The 20,492-nt window shown below is 34.6% G+C and overlaps 1 protein-coding gene across 2 annotated transcripts in view; it reads left to right on the top strand.

Moving 5' to 3' along the window:
• DGKB (diacylglycerol kinase beta) overlaps positions 1 to 20,492 on the top strand; it is a 337,132-nt gene that overhangs the window by 137,176 nt on the left and 179,464 nt on the right. For both annotated transcript variants that reach the window (XM_053989200.1, XM_053989191.1), the window contains 3 exons: positions 388 to 473; positions 2,724 to 2,813; positions 5,319 to 5,479. In XM_053989200.1, coding sequence (XP_053845175.1) covers positions 388 to 473; positions 2,724 to 2,813; positions 5,319 to 5,479 — 337 coding nt within the window. The remainder of the gene's footprint in view (positions 1 to 387; positions 474 to 2,723; positions 2,814 to 5,318; positions 5,480 to 20,492) is intronic.

Below are 20,492 nucleotides of genomic sequence, written 5' to 3'. Positions count from 1 at the left end.
ACATATAGACAACTTAGACTTTTCTGTCTTAAGAGACTACCTATCCATTTACGACTAAGTGAACAAGAGAATATTTCTGACAATAGTTTCAAACAAGATTTGAAGTCAGACAAAGATTGGACCAACCATCAGGTCCAAACTTTTTCTAGTGTTAGTGTGCCATATTAACCCTTGAATCATTAATTTTGTTTGAACTTTTTCAGATAATTCTGATAATAAGTAATAATAACGTTGGGTTTTATCTGTCTAGTAATGAATACATAAGCAGAAGTGATTTTTATTTTTAGTGATCTTTTTCTGTTAAATAAAATGTCTTAAGCCATAACATGTTTACATAATGCACAATTATATTGATCATAATTAGGTATCTTCATTTACTCTTTTTAGGTTAAATTTTTTCCGAGATGTTGCTGAGTTCAGAGTACTAGCATGTGGTGGAGATGGAACAGTAGGCTGGATTTTGGATTGCATAGGTAATCTATAGCCTTTACACAGTTTTGCTTGCCTCATGGTTTTCATTTTAATGGTCTTCCTTGTATACCAATGCATGGATACAGCTATTTCAAACAACAGCTTGTTTATTTAAATTTTTGAAATGTGTTAGTTTGGGACATAATTATTTTTAAGGGTACTCAAATTGCAAAAGTTATTTAAAATCTCTAGACAAGTTCTGGATTTCCTGAGAGCAAGAAATCGGAATTAGTCTATTTTAATTTCAGTTTAAAGTCTGTTCCCCAACTGAATCAAATCTAACTTAAAACTAATTTTAAGAAAATTTAATTTAGCACACTTGCTTTTTTTAGTTACCAAATTTTTGTTTATACTATATTATCCCAAAATGAAGATCATGTATTAAGAAGTAATTAAATTTTGGAGTTCTTTCAGTCAGCTGTCTGCAAAGTCCTCTGTAAAAATCATAAGGAAGGCCCACAAGTCAAGTTATTACAGACTTAAAATACTTAATCTTCTCAAAGGTTATTAAGGAGAGAGTCTTCCACATCACATGATCATTTATTTGGCGTTAGGCTACAGAAAGTGGAAATTAGAAAGTGGATCAAGAGAGGTCAAAAGACTTTAGTTTTAACTAAAGTGTTTAAAACTTGGTAGGGGACCAGAAAACCTTTAAAAGTTCACTGAAAAGTAAACTTAATGTCATGGAGGAATGATAGCAAAGGAATAGTTCTAATTTTGGTTGGAAAAAAGTCTTGCAAATGCAAGCTACTGCAAGTAACTCACAAATAGCTTTCAGAGTCACAAATTAATGTATATAAACATCAAGTGATTGCCTAAACTTGGAAAAAACAAAGTTTTGCAGCTGTTAATTGTGTCATCACCTTTTTCATGAGCTCTAAAATGTCATGCTGTTATTTTCTCTTTCAGTAGCATACTGAGTTGTGCAGTATTTTTTGTGGTATAGAACTAAGAAATTACTTGGAGGATCCAGGAACCATCTTTTTTCATAGGTGCAGAAAATATATTTTCATTGCTGCCTTTTAGGGAGCAAAAGCACTTTAGCATATAAAGTGTAAGGGTGCACCTGTTTCTAAACTTTCTAATTTGGTCTTCCATGATTTCCTGATATACAAAGAGCCTTAGCCGAGAGCACAGCAAGAAAAAAGAAAGTTAAAGAAAGAAAAGAAAGAAAAAATAAACAAAAGGAAAAAATAATATAATCAGTTTGAAACTTCAAAGCTTTTTAAAAATTACTCTGTTAAATATTACATTCTCCGAAAGATTTCCATTAAACTGGTTATGAGAATGTTAAATCTTCCTAAAATATTGATAAATATTGATTTCCCTGCTACATCCATTGCATAGATAAACTCCTGCTGATTATTGCTGATAATTGCACATAATTCTATAAACAAAATAACTGATTAGTTAAGTATCACATTTAAACTAGACATGCTATTCATTCACATTAAATGGGAAATTTGACAAATTACATGTTTGAAATATATGTTCCAGCTTTCAGAAAGGCTGTGTTTCTTGACAAGGGTTTTCTCATTGGATTTTTGAAAGATCCTTGGGCTTACAATGTTAGAAAAATACCAGTAAAGACTGAAAAGATTCTATAAATTCATTCATTTCAAAATATTGTTTAATAAATACAAAATTGCTACTTAAAGACTTGATCAGACAGGTCAGTGCTCCCTTTGGAGGTTTAATTCCTGATGAGCAAACCCATCTAAGGTCTTGTGTTAGTTCCAATGACTTCTTGGTAGTGGTGCTCAGGTGTAGACACAAATCTAGGTGAATACACAGTTTAAAACAAATTTGGTCACCCAGGTGAAAAAGTAGAAGGATCACCTCATTATTCTTGCCCTTAACTATTACTCTTCTGTATTCACAGCTGGGAAAGACAGAGCTGAGAACTAGAGCAAGAACAACATATACATTCTTGGAAAGATCTGGAGTATCATTGTTTACGAATGTTTATCATATCTATGATTTACGGAGTCCTAATGATAACAAAGGAGTCAATTAGGATTACAAAATCCTTATGATAATAAATGAGTAAATTAGCATTAGGGATTGAATATCCAGTGGAGAAGGGACTACAAAATGGACTGACTTGATGAAATGCTCATTCCGGAGCAGGCAGCATAATTTCATATAAAAAGCAAGTCTTTCACTGGAACAAAACCTAACACAGTTATATAATACCATGCAATTAGATTTTTTTTTTGTTCCTTAGTTGTGTTTTTCTCCTTTATTCACAGAGAAAGCGAACTTGATTAAGCATCCTCCTGTTGCTATCCTGCCTCTTGGGACTGGCAATGATTTAGCAAGGTGTCTGAGATGGGGAGGAGGTAAACACAAATCAAAATGCAATTTATTATTGAATTAAAATTAAAAAAAAAAAAACAAACTTACATCAACATCTACATTTGGATTTGTTTTCGTAAAGAGCCAGTATCACCTTCTGTATTTTTTGAATGATCTGTTTGTAATTGTTGCATACATATGTAAGATATTAAAGGTTGCAATCACACTTCATACCTTGTTTGTAGCTTCTGCTGACACCACGGAAGTTCCAAGGTGTAATGAGAATAGTGTATAGCTGTTTAGTTGGCTTTTTAACATCTGTGTTGCAGTTATTGCTTTGATCAATACCTTGTAAAGGGAGCAGTCTTAAATGGGTTTTAATTGGGACTGTTCTGAAAGGGTTACTAAAAACACCTAATAATGGGTTAGGAGTAGTTTAATATTTTTAAATTTTTAAAAATATTAAATGAAAAGCATGTCTTAGCCTTGGACTAGTTCCTTTGATCCACTCCCTTTCTGTTTTCCTGCAGAGGATTCCAGACAATGTGCTGTGGTACTATTTATCAGAAAATGAGAAGGCAAAGAATGCTGAAAGAATAATATTTAGAACTCTAAGCTTTAATAATCTTTGCATCCTTTCCTGGATGTATGGGGACTTACTCTCAGCTCTTCCAAAAAATCTGTATTACAGGATAACTTGAAGGAGATACAAGGAAGAAAATCTTAGGCAAGATTCAGTCTGTGGTGAAAGCACCTCACTTTATGGGCTCATAGCCAGGTCTATTTCAGGTCTTGGTTGTTTCAGTTGAGATGTTTTGTGTTTGGAACTTGGTTGTTTTATTTGGAACTTCTCAGCCTTTGCAGATATTTTACTTCTTCTGTCTCATCAGTTTCCTTTCCAAATGTCTGCCTTGTTGCCAGATAGTTTTTAGCAAATTCTCAGTAGTTTTCATGCTATAGCACTTCATTAACCATAATGTTCTGTCAAATCATTTGAGAACCTCCTTTATTTTCTCTGTCACAACTGTTGATTGTTTACATTCTCGTAGTCTTAGGGGGAAAAAGGAAAACAAGTGAGACAAAACCTATTCAAATCAGCCTTGCTTAACTTTCTGAATTGTTCATAGAGCCATAGAATAGCTGAAAGGTGATAGGAAGTCACTTGTCCAATCTGCTGTTCTAAGCAGGGTCAACCGTGAAAACACTTAATTACGTTAGCTGGGACCTACCTTTACTTTTATTTTGGTTCTGTAACTTAAGTGATTCCATCTGGACTAAAGTAGAAAAAAACATAGGTAAATATTCTGTGTTTCATCATTCTTTGCCAAGTTGCTTTGTGATAAACAATACCATAATACAGATTTTCTGGAACTTCCATAGATGGGAGAAGAGACAGGGATTCCAGAAACTAAATTGCTGGTGAATGATCTCAAGGATGCAGAGAAATGGAATTGTGCATGCTGCTGTCATGTAGTGGTTGGCAGTAACTAGTAAAAGTGTGCCAGGCAGCCATAAACAAATACATCAGCAATGGGTTCTGAGCAAGGAGGCTTTGAGTGGCTTGCCCTGCTAAAGCTTTTAATAACACCAGCAGTACATACGGCTTGAATAGGAAATCTTGTTTTTTCTGCTTTGAAGAAGGACTGAATCCCCAGATCTTAGCTATCTATTACAAAGTTGTTTGTTTTGAATAACATTCAGGCTTGACAATGTCACTAAGTAAAACCCCCACAGTTTTTTTTCATGCACATGTGTGTGTGTTGTATATACTCATGATTGTATAAACAAGTTTTTACTCAGTTTAGGGAATTACATGTGAGTGCTGATTTGCAACTAAGAGTAAATTCTCTCTACAAAGCAGGATGAGGCTCATGAAGAAGTTGTTGAGATAATCAAAAATGTTACTTTTGCTGACAAAGCTGTCAAATATGGATTTGAAATTTTGGATTTGTTATGCTAAACCACATTGAAACAATCAATGAAAATTAGTACATAGTTGTTAACCTTTCAGTGTCTTGTCAGGCAAAACAGCAATATGTCTCTTTTCCATAAATTTTGAAATCAAAGGAATTTGAATATTAAGATTAATTTCTCATCAAGAACATTTTGTGAAGTACAACCTTAGCTTTATGGATCATTTGGAAAGTTCAAGAGATTCGCAAATTTTGAAGATCTAATTATTTTCTTCATCACAAATTTGATGTCTACTGAAATCTATAGAATTATTCTAAATTTACATTCTTAATTAGCTTTTGATTGGTGCTTTTTTGATGACAGGTGCTGGAAAATAGTCAATACTTCAAGCATAATCCTTCTTTTAAGATCTTATATGCATTGCTTTTATTTTTCCAGTCATAGAGTCATAGAATATTTTGGGTTGGAAGGGATCTTTAAAGGTTAATTAATTAGTCCAACCCTCCCTGCAATGAGCAGGGGCATCTTCAATTAGATCAGGTTGCTCAGAGTCCTGTTCAACCATCTAGAAAGAGACAAAAATGTAATGAAACTTTATTATGCTTGATTAAATAACTGGTTTTATGTTTTGCTAGGTTATGAAGGTGAGAATTTGATGAAGATCTTAAAAGACATTGAGAATAGCTCAGAGATTTTACTGGACAGGTGGAAATTCGAAGTAATACCCAATGATAAAGATGAGAAAGGAGATCCAGTGCCTTACAACATCATCAATAACTACTTTTCTATTGGCGTGGTAAGACTTATGCTTATCCTTAAGTGATTTTCTTTTTCTGTTTTGAATAAATATTTGCATCACATGCCTTCAAATGAAGAACTGTTGGCTAGAGATCATTTATGATGTTGTTTTGCTAGTGAAATGAATACATAGATGACTGACAGCAATTTGCATAAATTTACTTCCTCACATTCAAACATGAATTATTTTTCAGGACCTTCTACCTTCCTATTTATAAAGAAGATATTTGTGTTGTTCTTAATGGTTTATGAGCAGCTATAATACTAAATTTATATTGTCATTTTGAAGGTTCTATAAAAATATAAAGGAAAAACAAATCACTTAATAAGAACTCTTTAGTAATGTCTTCCATTAGTATTCACATAGTCAAAACTGTTTAAATGAACTCTTACGTTCTTTATTTCTTCAGGGCAGTTTTAAATAATAAAACAATAATACAAAAAAGAAAGCCCCACATGTATCTTCTTGGTTCTGCTTTGTAGGGAAGTGAAGTTCACTTCAAATTCACAGTTTGAATGAATTAGAAGGAAAGGGTTTCAAGCAGCTCTTCATGTCTGAGGAACTGCATCTCTGGTTTGTGCTTCTCTGTGGTTTTCTATGTGGTATCTGTACTTCTTAATATTAGCAGAATTTCTTTATTCATATTTGATTTGTGATTTGTTGTTAATTTCTGATACTATTTTGAAGAGTCATTACTTCATACCTCATTTGGGTTTTTCCTGATTCTTCCTGCCTACATGCAGAAACCTACACTTGATTGAATTACACTTTCTTTTAATTTTTACTCTTTTTCTAAGGCACTGTGAAAACTAATGGTGACCTACAACATATTGCACATTGCATCATAGATTCTTGCCAAATAATAAACACAGTCTCTAATCCAATATGAATGGAACTTGCTGTGTGAACTTTGTAATGGGATGGCAGAAACTGTGCTTAATAACAAACAACCTAACTGTATGTTTAGAAAGGACGGGAAAGTAAAACTGTATAAAATTGTGCTTGACATGGGGCTCTTGATGTTTTAGGACCATAATTCAGGTTGGAAGGGATTGCAGGAAGTCATTAGTTCTAAACAGGGTCAGCTGTGAGAGCAGATCACATTGCTGTGATCCAAATCCATTTAGATTTTAAAAGCCCCCAAGGATGGCACAACCTCTTCTGGCCACCTGATGTGATGCTTGGCTATTCTTACGATGAAAATGATATTTTGGGTTTTTTTTTCTACGTCCTGTCTGAATCTCTCATTTCAACATAAATTATCTGTCTCCCATCCTCTTGTCATATGTGCTGCTGTGAAGAGTCTGACTTTATCCTCTTGATATCTCCTCATAGGTAGTTGCATTTTGCTATTAGACCTCTCTGGAGCTACCCTCTTACCTATTAATCACCTTATCTAGTCAGTCTTTTTTTCCCTCCAGCAATCAAGACCATAATATCCCAAGCTAGATATAAGAATGCTGGGGTAGTCAGTGTTCAAAACTTTGCTGAAGTTCAGCATGGTATCCCTTGCTCTCTCCTCATCTACAAATCTAGTTGTTTTATCATAGGTATCAATCAGAAAGTAATTTACCCCTTGGAAGGAAAATGATACACTAAGTTGAAAGGAATGCTGGAGACAGTAGCATGTGTATGTGAAAGGTTTGATTAGTATGTTCAGGCCAAACAAGCCTTTTTTTTCTCTGGTAATCTCAAAGCTCTGATATGTACATAAGTGCTGTATTATGTCTAAGTACAGAGAAAAAGGTAAGAAACAGAGATGTATGAGTAACCAGCTGTGAATGAATGTGGGTAATGTTCAACCTGATGGAAACACAAAGCATGGAAGGACCATAAAAAGCGGATGCCAAGCCATGTGTCAGTTTCAAAGCAGGAGCTAGAAAACATCTAAGAGCAATGTAGAATAAGATAAAGATTTTTCAATTGCTCACATCCATCATTCTGTCAGGATGGCAAGATACCAGAAAAGAAGTTCCATCTGCTTCTTAATAATACTAGAGTCGCTGATACAAGCTAAATATACAAGAAAAAGTGCATTAAAGTAGTCAAATCATATTTGCTTTAAAAAACAAAGATACCACCGCCCCAAGGAAAACCAAACCAAAAAAAAACTCTTCAGAAATATAGTAGGGTCATCTGAAAATGAAAGCTTGTCTTGGAAAGTCACAGATTTGGGGAGATGGACAAACAGAGCTGGTAGTATTAGAGGACAAATGAGGAGACATGACAGAGATGGGAAACATCAGGCCAATGTCTGACAGTGACAAGTTCAATTATTGATGTACTTTAGAGAAAATAAAAGTTATTTTCCCCATAATCTACCCAACCAGATTTAATAGTCATATATTCATGCACTAGGTTGATATTATCCCAGTGATCATCAAAGACAGAGTTCAGTAATGTCAGTATTGTTTTGTTGTCACAGACTGTATTCTTGGGCTTGCAATGCATTTCTGCAGTTGCTCCAGTACTGGAATTTCAGACTTGTCACTTCATTTAGCCAACTTGCTGTTGTTATAATCAGAGGGACTGTGTGTGTGGACAGAGTATTTCATTGGACATACTATTTGTCATGGCTAATCATTCCCTATGGATAAAACAGTTTAACTTTTGCTGCTTTCTTTAAGCATGCAGCTGGCGTACAATTAATGGTGGCTCAACATTTATATGTGGACAGGTGCTTCAGATAAGCCTGTGTTTGTAACACTCCTGGTTTATTTTATCCTAGCTACTTTTTTTTATCTGTATCTCAAGCCTGTAAAAAAAAAAAAAAAAAAACCAAAAACAAAAAACCGGAAAGCCAACACTTCCCTAATCTAATGCTGTCTTAGAACAGGGAAATGTTGCAGCTTGGCAGGGTGATAGAAATGCTGCAGTCTTCTTTGAAATGTCTCCTTCAGAAGCCACTCAGAGTAAGGCCACAAGAACAGCCATTTCAAGTCCATAGGGAAGTATTTTCACAAAAGCAGTAATAATTCTTCAGTTCAATGCTTGAAATTACCCCCACAAAAAAAAACAAAAAACAAAAAACAAAAAAACTTCAAAACACCCAAGTGAACAAAATAATCCTCAGACTAAATTGCCGTATACTCATGACTCTATGCATTACTCAAAGAAAAAGAGGGAGAAAGTGGATAATGATACCCTAAAAAATAACCCTATCTTGGCAAACAATTGTTCTGAAGTCTACTCTCAGATCGTGTCAGGATTGAGCCATTTTCTTCAGTGATGCAATCAAAGTAAAGCATAAATACACATTGTTAATTATGAAATGGATGGGCCTATATTCTATTCACAATAAATATACTCAATTCAAGTATACACAAAACTAGATGTACATGGACAATGGTGAAATAATCATGTGCTGATTGAGACCTGAGCAGCAGCCATGGGAGATGAGTGACATACAATGAGGCAAACTCTCACATAAAACCAAAACAGGAAAACAACTTGAGAACATTATTACCTTGAGAAGGACTTCCATGTGCACTGTTAAGAAACTCTATAATGGCATGGCCAGAAACTTTACATAGTGCTAAGGTGTGAAGAAAGAGTTCTTTTAAACTTAGGGATAAGTAGCTTAGTTGTCAAACAATATTGTATTGTTGATACTAGTCACTGAAGAGGGAGTGACTGTCAAGGCTGTTTATCTTTTATTTAGAAGTTTGTAAAGAATGTCAAATATGTAGGGAAGCTATATTGCTTATTTTTAGTGCTTCTCAAATGATTGTCTCAAAGTGAGACAAAATGGGTGTTTTGATAATGGAAGAAATGCCTCATTAAATGTTCCATTTTGATTAAACATTAGAAGCCTTGGCTTCCACTAAATGCTTTGTTGAAAAGAGCACGTGGAAGAGGGAAGAAGACATCTTATATACTTAGGGGTAGGAATGTGTGAGAAAGCACAATATCTCTCCTTTCTGTGCTTTCTCTTCCAAGTGGGTATTCAAGAGAAATTAAATAATGCAAAATCTATAGTGGAGTTCTTTTAAAAAACATCTCATTACTATTTGATATCTCACAATTAATAATTCTTATTCTTAAAGATAGATGAGTTTTTCAGAGGCTCCTCCTAAACTGGAGCAAATAGCTGTAGGCCGAACCAAAGGCATAGTCGTAGTCACTTGAGAACCAGCATTGCTGGACCCTGATTTTTTACATTTTTATGTAAACTACTTGAAAATATTAAATAAAAAACATTTTTTGGGTTCAGATAATGGCTTGTCTCAAAAAAGGTAACAATTTTTAAACCAAAAAACTCATCTATTTGCCATTGACTTTCGTGTTAGTTACTAATAGGTCTTTTTATTGTTTTCCATTTTGTGGGTAATAATGCTGAAACAAATTATGAATAGATGTTAGGATGCAAGTCCTAAAGTAGATTTTCAAGAAGCAAGCATAATTATGAATTTACTGTTCTGCCACTGAATTAGCTTATAGTTTAGACTTTATGGAGCCAAAATTAGGTCAACATGAATCAGTACTGAAGATCTTTAACCATAAACATTTTCTTCCTGTTTTCTTTCCCTTTTTTACCTTTTAAAGAAATCAGAAATTTATCAGATGTTAATAGGAGATAAAATGTTATCAATGCTTTTTAACTATCACTTGAATTTTTGGAACTGCATTGGATATTGCAGAGCATATGCTGATGAGCCCCTTGCAGTTCTGTAGGTAGACTGTTGGAGCATCATAAACTGAACTTACAAACATCTACATTGTCTTTTAGTACAAGTTTGTGTAGAAAGAAATATTACTGAGCTAGATTTTAAGTAAAATCATACTAGATAAAGTGTGGCACAGTGCAACCTTCCCTATGTTAAAACAATGTATACCATTCTAAAATGAAAGCATTTCTCACTGGTGTTTAGGTAGTATTCAAGGTGTGAGAATAAACCAAATGATCTAGTACGTATTGATATATACAGGAGGCAGCTCTAAAGATTATATTAGCAGTTGTATATCCTTGTGTTCAGCTTGAAATGTTCTGTATGAATGATTAGGTAGCTCTCTTGATTTTCATCTCTATTTTCTTCCTCTTGAGCCAGATTCCATTAAAATGTTGAACTTTTGTTTTTGACCAAGTTATATGTATGTTGCATATGTAAAGAACATACATATTCTCTCTGTACACACTTAGGTGGTTGCCTAGTGTTCTGGCTAGGAGGACTGCAAGGATTGCTGTCCTTTGGGAAACCAGCAGTCCCTTAGAGGCTTACCTTCTTTGTAGTTCCAGAATTCCTTCTCCCTTGTCTACACTGATCACCTGAATACATGCTTTAGGGTAAGCCTACTTGGGATCTTTGCTATTGGTGCTCTTTTATCTACGTACCCTAAAGGGTCATTGTCAGCAGAATAAAATTCCTTAGGAAGCTTAAAGCTGCAGCTGATCTTATTCAGATTATTTCATTTGCACGAGATATTTAGAATATGGAAAACATCTTATCTGTCTACTTACTGATACAGGATTTAAATAACAATCTTGCAGCTTCCCTTCAGCTGAAATTTTTAATACATGTGCAAACACATACACAAGAACATATTGGAGGGAAAAAAATGCTCTAGGACAGCAATTAAGACAGTAACCTGGAAGAGAACTGGGAGATCCAGATTCCTGTTCCATCTGTTATTTTTGTCCATTTGGTTAAGTTGTACATGGAAATTCAGAAACTTACATTACTCTGAGTGACTTCTTTTCTAAAATCAATAGGTAAAAAATTTTAATGCTAAAACAGAACTTACAGAAGTAGAACACCTCAGTCTTTCATTCAGTCTTTACAACATGTGGTAATTGATTTCATTGCAATATGGTGATAGTTTCACTTAGATGATCTACAACAAAAATATTTTTTGCAAGTGTTTTAAGTTAAGGTAGTAAAAATAGTTGAATGTACCTGGAAATGTTCTGTAAGTTTTTTGAGAAGCAAGTCAGTATGATATGCTGGATTAGTAAAAGAATAGCAGTTACCACATAGAGGGGAAATTTCATTAATACTAGTAAGTAATACTACAATTAGGATGTGTTCTCTGAAGAATTATTATCATAAAGTAGTAAAGGTCTATGACAAAGACAAGTGTACTTTTATGACACCTAATATGTTACTATCCAAATGCACTATCAAATAGATATTTGGGGGCTCATGATTTAATATTCTTCAACCTTAACCAGTCACTAAGAGCCTCTAATTCTGCCAGTAGGGGAAAATATGACTTCTTAATTCTCATAATCATAAATTTGAGCTTGTTATGAGTCTGCTTCGCCATCACTATAGTCTAAGTCATCAACCTACACTTCCATTATACTTTTTTTTTTTTTTTTTTTTTTCAAGACTGGGAAAAAAAGTAAAAAATATCTTACATAGAAGCCATATTTTTTGTTTTCTTCAGAAAGGACATTCCTTAGCATCAACAGAAACTTTGACTACCAGAATTTTTAGTCTCAAATACCAGAGTCTTAGGTACTTCTAACTGATTATGAGATCACATAATCTTTTATTTTTTATGTTGTTTTATTATCTATGTTATTTTAGAGTATATTTATTACTAAGAAAAAGGTGGTTATTATTGTATATAATATTTACTTCTGTGAATGGACTTAAGTTTTATGCTGGCCCCATATTTTGAAATTTTAAAACCTTATAGCATTTTGCTGTTCATGGTGGTAAATAGGAGGTTTTTTTCTGCATAGGAAAATATCCTAAGGACATTTGCTGATTCAGTGCAGAATTTAAGTGAATGCAGATCTTAACACTGATGCAGTGTGACTTTAAGTATGTGTTTAAACTTTCCTGATCTAATGAAGCAGTTAAATACTTGGGTAATTTTTTAAGCATTTTTTGCATTTTCATTAATATGACTGGACAAATGCACATGTTGAATTCTGGGCATTTGGTATGAACTGCTTAATTATTCAAGTGGGATTTTTAGGTATACATAACTAAAAATGATGTTTAGTGGTTTGCTGAACTAATATGAACATAAACACATGCCTAAGTGATTTTGTGAATCCTAATCATCACTTTGAATGTGCTAATGGAATGCTGTGATATATTGCATTATTTCTGTGCCAAGGAGGGAAAGAGCACTTTGTAGTAAACAGTATTACTGCTTTGTAATCCAAAACACTTTTTTTTCCCTGCAAAAAGGGGTTAAGAAAATGAACAATTAATCCATGTGTGAATTCAAATGTAATATTAAAAGATCCATATTGATACTGTCTTCTCATAGTCTCAGTCACATAGCCAAACCTGTAGAAGTGATTGCTATATCTATGGGGAGAACTCTGCTCTCTTTCAGAAGGAGCATATTCAGAACACTTTGATCCCAGATTTGGAATACTGTTATACTGAGGAATCATTGATAGTTCAGTGTTCTTGTATAATTTCCTCACATTACTAATTTTTGCAAATTATTTATTCTTACAGGTTTTATTACTTGCATGTTTGAATCTTCTTTACTCTTTTCAGCTTTATTGCTGAAATATTGAAATTCTTCTGCAGAAATTTTTGGATATAATATCAAGTAAACATGATGATGCAAGGTTTTTTGTTGCAGGTGTTTGGTTTTTTTCATATGTCAGAAAGCCTAGACTGCATGCCATGGAAAGCTGGATCTGTAGAATAGTTCATAAATAAGAAGCTATAGGAGGCTCTTTGCAGGTTTCCTCTCACTAATGTGCTGCAGTATTTCCCTGGACATGGAGAATGCAAATTCTGTAACTAAGATATGCTTAGTCTTAAGTATATCTTAGTCTTAAGTCTTACTGCAACACTGCTGGTGGTGTTCCCTGTTAGGTAGTTTTTTTTTCTGCCAGTGTGGATTTTGTTTACCTTCTAAATCCCTGCCATCGTATTATTCTACCATTCATGATGTACATTGGGGCACTGTAGCACGAGAGTTGTACTGTACTGCATGGGATATGGGAGGTACTTCTGTGCAGAGAACTAAAGTTTTGTAGCTTACTCTACTGTGTAATGAGTCTTACTACTATGAAAGAAGGATGATTTCCTGAGGTACTGTTTCCTTTATTTCTTATAAGTGTAAAGAAATTTAAAGAAATTAGATTCTTCCTATTTGGTTGGTCATTTATTGATTTTTATTTTTATGCTAAGGTGTAAATTTTTGCCAGCATATGCAGTAACTTTCTGAAAATATTTGCATATATCAAATAATTTATTAAGACTTGTGTGTGTGATTTCCCTTACAGTGCAGTAAGAATACCTAGGTTTGTGCTGAATTCACTGTGGGTTTTGTCAGGCTCAGTGAAAATACAGTTCTGTGGGCTATATTTAAAGTAGCAAGTAATTTTGCTCAGTAGGAGTGCAGCAATTGATGCTGAGTCCCTTCTGTCTGAAAAACATGCAGCTTGGGAGTCTTAATTCAAACTGGCTATAGTCTGTTTCCCTGCTATGAACTATCCTAAACATGTTTGTCCCAAAGTGACCTAAATGACTGGTCATTGCTTTAGCCTGTGTGTCCTCATAATATGGAAGGAGCACGCTGGCCACACTACATGCATTCTCTTTCAGAGATATCTGGCTGACATGCCAGATAGTCTTTGCTTCAGAGGGAATCACAGGAAGCAGGAATGATTTGCTAATAAATGTAATTGCTTCTCTTCAGTTTCCCAGTGAACTTGGAAAAGTCAAATAGGTGTACATTGTGTCTAACTTTGACTTACCATCCTCTCCTTCTATCTTCCCATGTAGATTTCTTTTTCTTCTGTCGTTTTAGGTATTTGAGACTCATTTAGCTTTTCATGACGTAGTGAGAACTAGGCTGAAAACTTTGAACTAAGAAAGGCTCCTGTGTTTTAGATTTATAAGTATCTCATGCACTTGCTACTACTTACTACCCATTCCTGTCATAAAATTATTCTTCTGGCATGGAATCAAAGGCTAGAAAGTGTCTTTTTTCTCTTACTCATTAAAATTCTGAGAAAAATCCTAGTGAGAGTCTTTGGCAGTTGCCTATATCCTTCTCTATAATTTATAAGGGGTTTGTAAAATAGAACAATTTCTAGAATTGAGAAGATGTTAAATTTCATCTATGTCAAATTTGAGAAAGCTAGTTATTAAATAAAATGCAATGAGGCATAACCTTACTAAGGAGATCCTACAAGAGATTTTTTTGGGAAGAAATGCAGTAAAATGAAACTTGCAGTCCTCTGGTGTTTTTGTCATTGCTAGTGGAGATTTTGAGTCTCATTCAGGGATTTTGCTGGGGTTTTTTGTTGCTTTTATTATTTTGGGGGTGTGGTGCATTTGTTTTCGTGAAGGAAGGGTCTACAGAGCAGCCTTGTCAACAGCTGTGGTTACAAGTGACAGTTATAAATGAGTATATACCTAAAGACATAATTAATCTGCAGTGAGCTTGGAATAGCTCCTTAGCTAAATGCAACTAAATCAGCTACACAGTGTGTAATTAACTTACAACTATATTAGTGCTACTACAATATTATTCATTATATATGTAAGCCATTATTTTCTCCATATGCAATTTGTAATATACTAAGTAATGATTAAGAGTTCATTATATATTATCATAATATAATTGTGATGTATGTTCATCTTATTAATGCTGTTAGTCCTACTTGTTCTTAAAAGAAATGTCAAGGAAAATGTCAGGAAAATATGATGTGAGATTTTATTCACACACACTAAGAAGCATCTATATTCAAATGACATTGAAATTTTAGTCCTTGTCTAGATTTTGTAATTCTGCTTGTTAGTGATGACAGGAGTGTATCAAGGAAAGGTAGAAGCCAATAAGACTTTATGTTGAAGTCAGGAATAAGGTGAATAAGCTTTAAAGTTGGTCATAAGGCTAATTCAGAGCTTAAAATAGGAAAAAGAACTGAGAAAATTGCTTGAATTAAAAAGGCAAAGATTTTTAAGACATGTGATGGTAGCTGATGGAACTAAGTTAAATCTGGGAAAGGTTTATGAGATATTCAAGTTGTACAGAACATTAGGTGGGCTGTGTGTACACTGATACCTTCACCTGCCTAAGATGCAAAATATGTCTCTATGTACACATGTAGAACTATGTGAAAAAATAGCTTAGATTTAAATTGTAATCATTCTGTTTTCATGTGAGAGTTAATCCTGATATATGTAAACAAGTTTATGTAAATTAGTTGCTTTACCAACTTCTCCCTGACAACATCATTTACCTTTTTGCCATGCCATTAAAGATCCTGTCTCAGAACTTTACTTTCACAGGTCTGCCAGATCCCTACTGAGTCTTTTCAGACTGCATGCATGTAGCTGAGAGGGACCAAAGAAATCATAATCATGCTGACTCAAGTGCCCATTGAGGACATGAAGTACTGTTATTTCTGAGAACACAGTATAAAACCCAATCTATTACAGGTAACCAAGAGAGAGATCCAATTTATAGGCATTTTAGATCAAGTTAAATTTATAGGTATTTAATTATATACATTTAAGAAATAAATTCTTAATTAGTTGCTTAGAATTACTTATTGATTAGGAAATTAGGTGTGTGATTGGCCATTGGAAATTTTTTCCCTCTGTCTTACAATTCTGATTGTCTTAGTTTAAAAGAACAGTCCACCTGTTGATTACGTGCAAAATTGCTGTTAGCACTAGGAAATCCATCAGAGATACTGATCCTTTGGGTGCATAATGAATAGGATATGATGCTATTTGGTGTATTTTATGTAGTCATAACTGCTGTGTTCTTGGTGCTATGAGGTAGAAAGATCAGTCAAAAAAGCGTAAGAAAGGCATTTTGGACACAAACAGAGGGATAAAGAGAACAAATAATCAACTGTAGAAATCTTTGATTTACCATGGGCACCTCTATAGATTTAAAGGAGGAATTTGATGTGTGAACTGGATGTTAAATAGGCACAGGGAATTGTTACTTTGTCATCCACTATACAATCATATGTATGGTATGTAACTGCAGTCAGTCTTGAAGCCAGATAGAGATTCTTTTTTAAGATATTTGACAAATGCTGTTTAGGAAGCAGTTTATGGTTTGGGGAGATTTGCATATATACACATATATATGAGGAGATCTCATGCCCTAAAATATGTTAAAATAGCAATAGTGTATCATAAATTTAAATTATATGTGCTATTGAATTTATGTTATAGGTTATCCAGGGGGGAAACATATAAAAATCTCAGAGACCTAGAGTTGTCTGTCATTTAGCATTATTTACATATCTAGAGAGTTGGTAGCTTAATTGATATTCCTGTGGTACAAAAATACTCTTTATATCTTCAGATCTGCATGTTTTCTACATTTTGATGGCAAAGTCCCAAAAGAAACATGATTTAACTAAACTGAAAGTGGGTGGATTTAGCCAAGAAACACTTTGTCTTGTGTTACCATCTGAACCAGGTGGAACTAGAAGCAAATTGCTGAACATAAGTTATTCCATGTCCTTACTGGAACAATTTGTTCTAAAGAGACTCTACAGACACAGCATACAAGGAACTCACTATTCACTGTTTGTGATTTTACAGTTTCTTCACTTAAACTGGAACTCTGAGGGTCTAACATAGCATATTCTTTATTTCTGTGACAATCCCAAGACTACTTAAGCTTCTAAAATGCCAAAGAATGGGTCAAAATTGTTGCTCTTATGCTGTCATTTTACATTACTAGTGATGTCACCAAGGCTGAAGGGACTGATGTGGCATTCAGGAGTAAGAGCTTTCCAGAGCATCCTGTCAAGCAGTCTTACCACGGGCGATGATTCTCGTCCAGGTCTCTGGAGGCACACGGACACCACAATGTGCTGTGGTACAATGTGCACCCACTTGCAGCTGCACCTTACTTTAGCACCACCACACCATGAGCACACTCTCCAATAACTGTGTCAAGTAGACAGAGCACCTTTCCAGGGCAGCTTGTGGTACCATCCTGGTAATGAGATTTCTGTCTGGAGGCCTGTCCTTGGCATTACCTTTATTATTGCTGCAATGGAAAGCCTGTTCATGCAGCCATTGCTGTCCCTACACCGATGAAGGAAGGGCTCCTCAGCTGCTGAACTGTCTCGGGTGTTCACATATGCTCTCCTCACTTTTCTGCCCTGGCTTTTCATGTTTTCCTTTTCACTGTGCTCTGTAGTTCATGATGTTATATTTTATTACTCATGTTGCACCAGTGTAGGTTAGATTGGATATTAGAAAAAATTTCTTCACTGTGTAAAGTGAACTGTAGTCAGGCATTGGAACAGGCTGCTTAGGGAAGTGGTGGAATCACCATGCCTGGAAGTGGTAAAAAATGTGTAGTTGTGACACTTTTAGGGGCTTGATTTAGGAGTGAATATGGCAGTGGACTGGACTTGATGATCTTAGAGGTGTTTTCCACCTTAGATGATTCTATGGTATGAAAGAAGCATCAAAATTGGCACCAGTCACTTCAGAGCTGCTCATAGTATTAGCCATTCACAGTTTGTCTAGAGTTGTTATCTTAAAAATTCTTTGCCATGTTTATCCCATATTTTAAAAAAATAATTAATCTGTATTGCATGATATTGCATTACTTCTTTCTTAGAAGTATCCTCGCATTCAAACAGATCAGGTAATCCAGAATGTTAAAGAAAATAAATGGGACAAGTCTTGGTATTATCTGGAGAAGCAGATGTAAATTGGGATTTTCTGGACTTTTATGCAGCTAGTACTTAGGAATAGCAAGATTCACAGATTATATGGATCCAGCCCTGCCAATCTTGGCCAAATGGAGAAAAAAACCCCAAACTATGTAAAGCATATAGCCTGGGAATCCAATTCTGATGCATACAGGGCTTGTCCAAATTTTGCAGCATTGATTCCCATAGAGATTGGCAGGGAAAAGATCTGCTACCTTGCATTTGTAAAATCCCATAGTTGGTGAGTAAAAGAATTTCTCTTGCCATTCTTCCCTCTTGGGGAAACTCCAAGGGTGATGTCAGCTGTTCGCTGATGTGTCTCCTTTTTTGAAAATATTGTCTGTAACTTAACACATGAAACTGATTTATCACCTACCTGAAATATCCAATCACATTCCCTTCTGCTAGGATTATGAGGAAGAGAGCATGCTTACTTTGGAAATAGCAGTGGCTGAAGAATCTTCAAGGAGATGAATATACCCTGTCATAAGCATTGATGCTGGGGTTAAAATTGGGTAATAATGAAAATGCCTTTGCACTCTGGGTTTCTACTTGCCTCTCTTGATTTCAGTGATAGTTTCAGTATGGTGGTGATATTTATTTTGTTCTTTACTGAATATGTTATGAAAATGGGAGGAATAAAGGCTATGCCAGTGTCTAGAAAAAATGCTGTGTTAAGCCAAAAAGAATCACTGTAGCAGGAGGGTTCTATGATAGTTCTTCAGGAAGATAAATATCAGTTCAAATACTGATTGTTTTCTGCTTTCTTAGCTAAATAACTCTGAAGAAAAAATATGAATTTAAAAAATTAAAATGGGAGCCTAATAAGAAAAAAGTAATTTTCTATGATCACTTTTGAACTTATTAATAAGCACAGCCTTAGTTAAGTGACATTTCCCTTCTTAGGAGTGTTATTGACATTTTGATATGAGACAGAGAGACCTTTAATGAGATCTCAATCAAAGGTAATATTTATATAATGATACATGAATTCATAAATGCTAGTCAAATAAAAATGCTGTAGCCCATTTTGGCCTTCACCTTATGAAAATCTGTACAGGTCATAAGATGAAAAAGCTCAGTGAATGACGACTACTACTCTCACCTGATTGTCTAATTATTTCTGGCTAATTGTGTGAGTTAATGTTTGAAGCTTAATCTTGCAATATAACTTAATTCATCACCCAGAGAAAATGCATGGAAAAAGACTGAAATTTTCTCCCTTGCTCAACATATGATCTCCTTAACATTTGAGTTTATGGTGATTTCTATCCTCATGTAAAAAAGGTAACATTTATGTAAACTGTATGTTAGCTACCAAAGAAATGTGCAGACAAGTAGACAGATCCTTAAAATTCTTGTTTCATACCCTTGCTTTTTAGATTGTTTTACTAGCCAAAATCCCAGTCTATTACATTTTGGTGTAGCTTCAGAGGGCAAAAGCTATGAAAAAAATCAAGTTTCCCAAGATCCATCCAACTTGACCTTGAACACTTCCAGGGATAGGGTGTTCATGGGGCATCCCATAACTTTCTTTGTGTGTTTTAAATTTACACTATTAAACACAGATGAAATAGTAATGCTGTTCTTGTACTCTTGTTCGTCTGCAAGCAATCTGTTCTGTGGACTATCCATTACATGGGTAAAGATGTACATCGTGCTGCCTGAGTGTGAGCCCAGAATCAGAGCAGCCTTCCTCATGTAATACTGCTCTGTGTGCCCATACCAAATTGGGTCATAGCTTGGCATGCTCACTTACAGCAGCAGACTTTTTTCCTTCGTTGCACCTTTTTTTCTTTTTTTTTTTTTTCTGTGTTTATAGCTTAACTGACATGATACTTAATACAGTTCTTTCTTAAGTTATGCCAAGTCCAGATATTTGAAAGTGCCTTATAATTATAAATTTTGACCTGAAGCTTACGTTACTTTGTTACATAATGTACACCTATGTACACTCCTTCTACTCTCACAATGTCTTCACAAGCTGAAGAAAATAAATTCCTTAAATTATTTCTTGATGAGTAAAGAAGAAATATTATATTTGGGATTCCTAATTTTCTAGGTTATAAAGCTTTTGGAGATGAAATGAAGAGATAGTAAGTGAGTTGTGGTTGTATTTTTAAAATACGGTTTTCAGCCATATTGTTACTTAGTCTAGATTTATCTCTTTGATTAAGAGAGGCTACCAGCATCTCAAGAGGCAATTTTTATTTTCAGGAATTCTGAAAAGCTCTGGGTCACTGCTGTCTAGTCAGATTTTCTATCTAATTTTAATATTTAATTCTGAAAATTTCTAATTTCATTATACTGCTGCCAAATTATTTTCATATTGCTGTGCATTATTGTTTTTGTTTTCTTAGGGCTTGTGTTCATTTTTTT

The sequence above is a fragment of the Vidua macroura genome, chromosome 1, assembly GCF_024509145.1.
Source record: "Vidua macroura isolate BioBank_ID:100142 chromosome 1, ASM2450914v1, whole genome shotgun sequence".
NCBI lineage: Eukaryota > Metazoa > Chordata > Aves > Passeriformes > Viduidae > Vidua > Vidua macroura.
The sequence above is the reverse complement of the archived record's forward strand: the minus strand, read 5'-3'. Positions and strand labels throughout refer to the sequence as shown.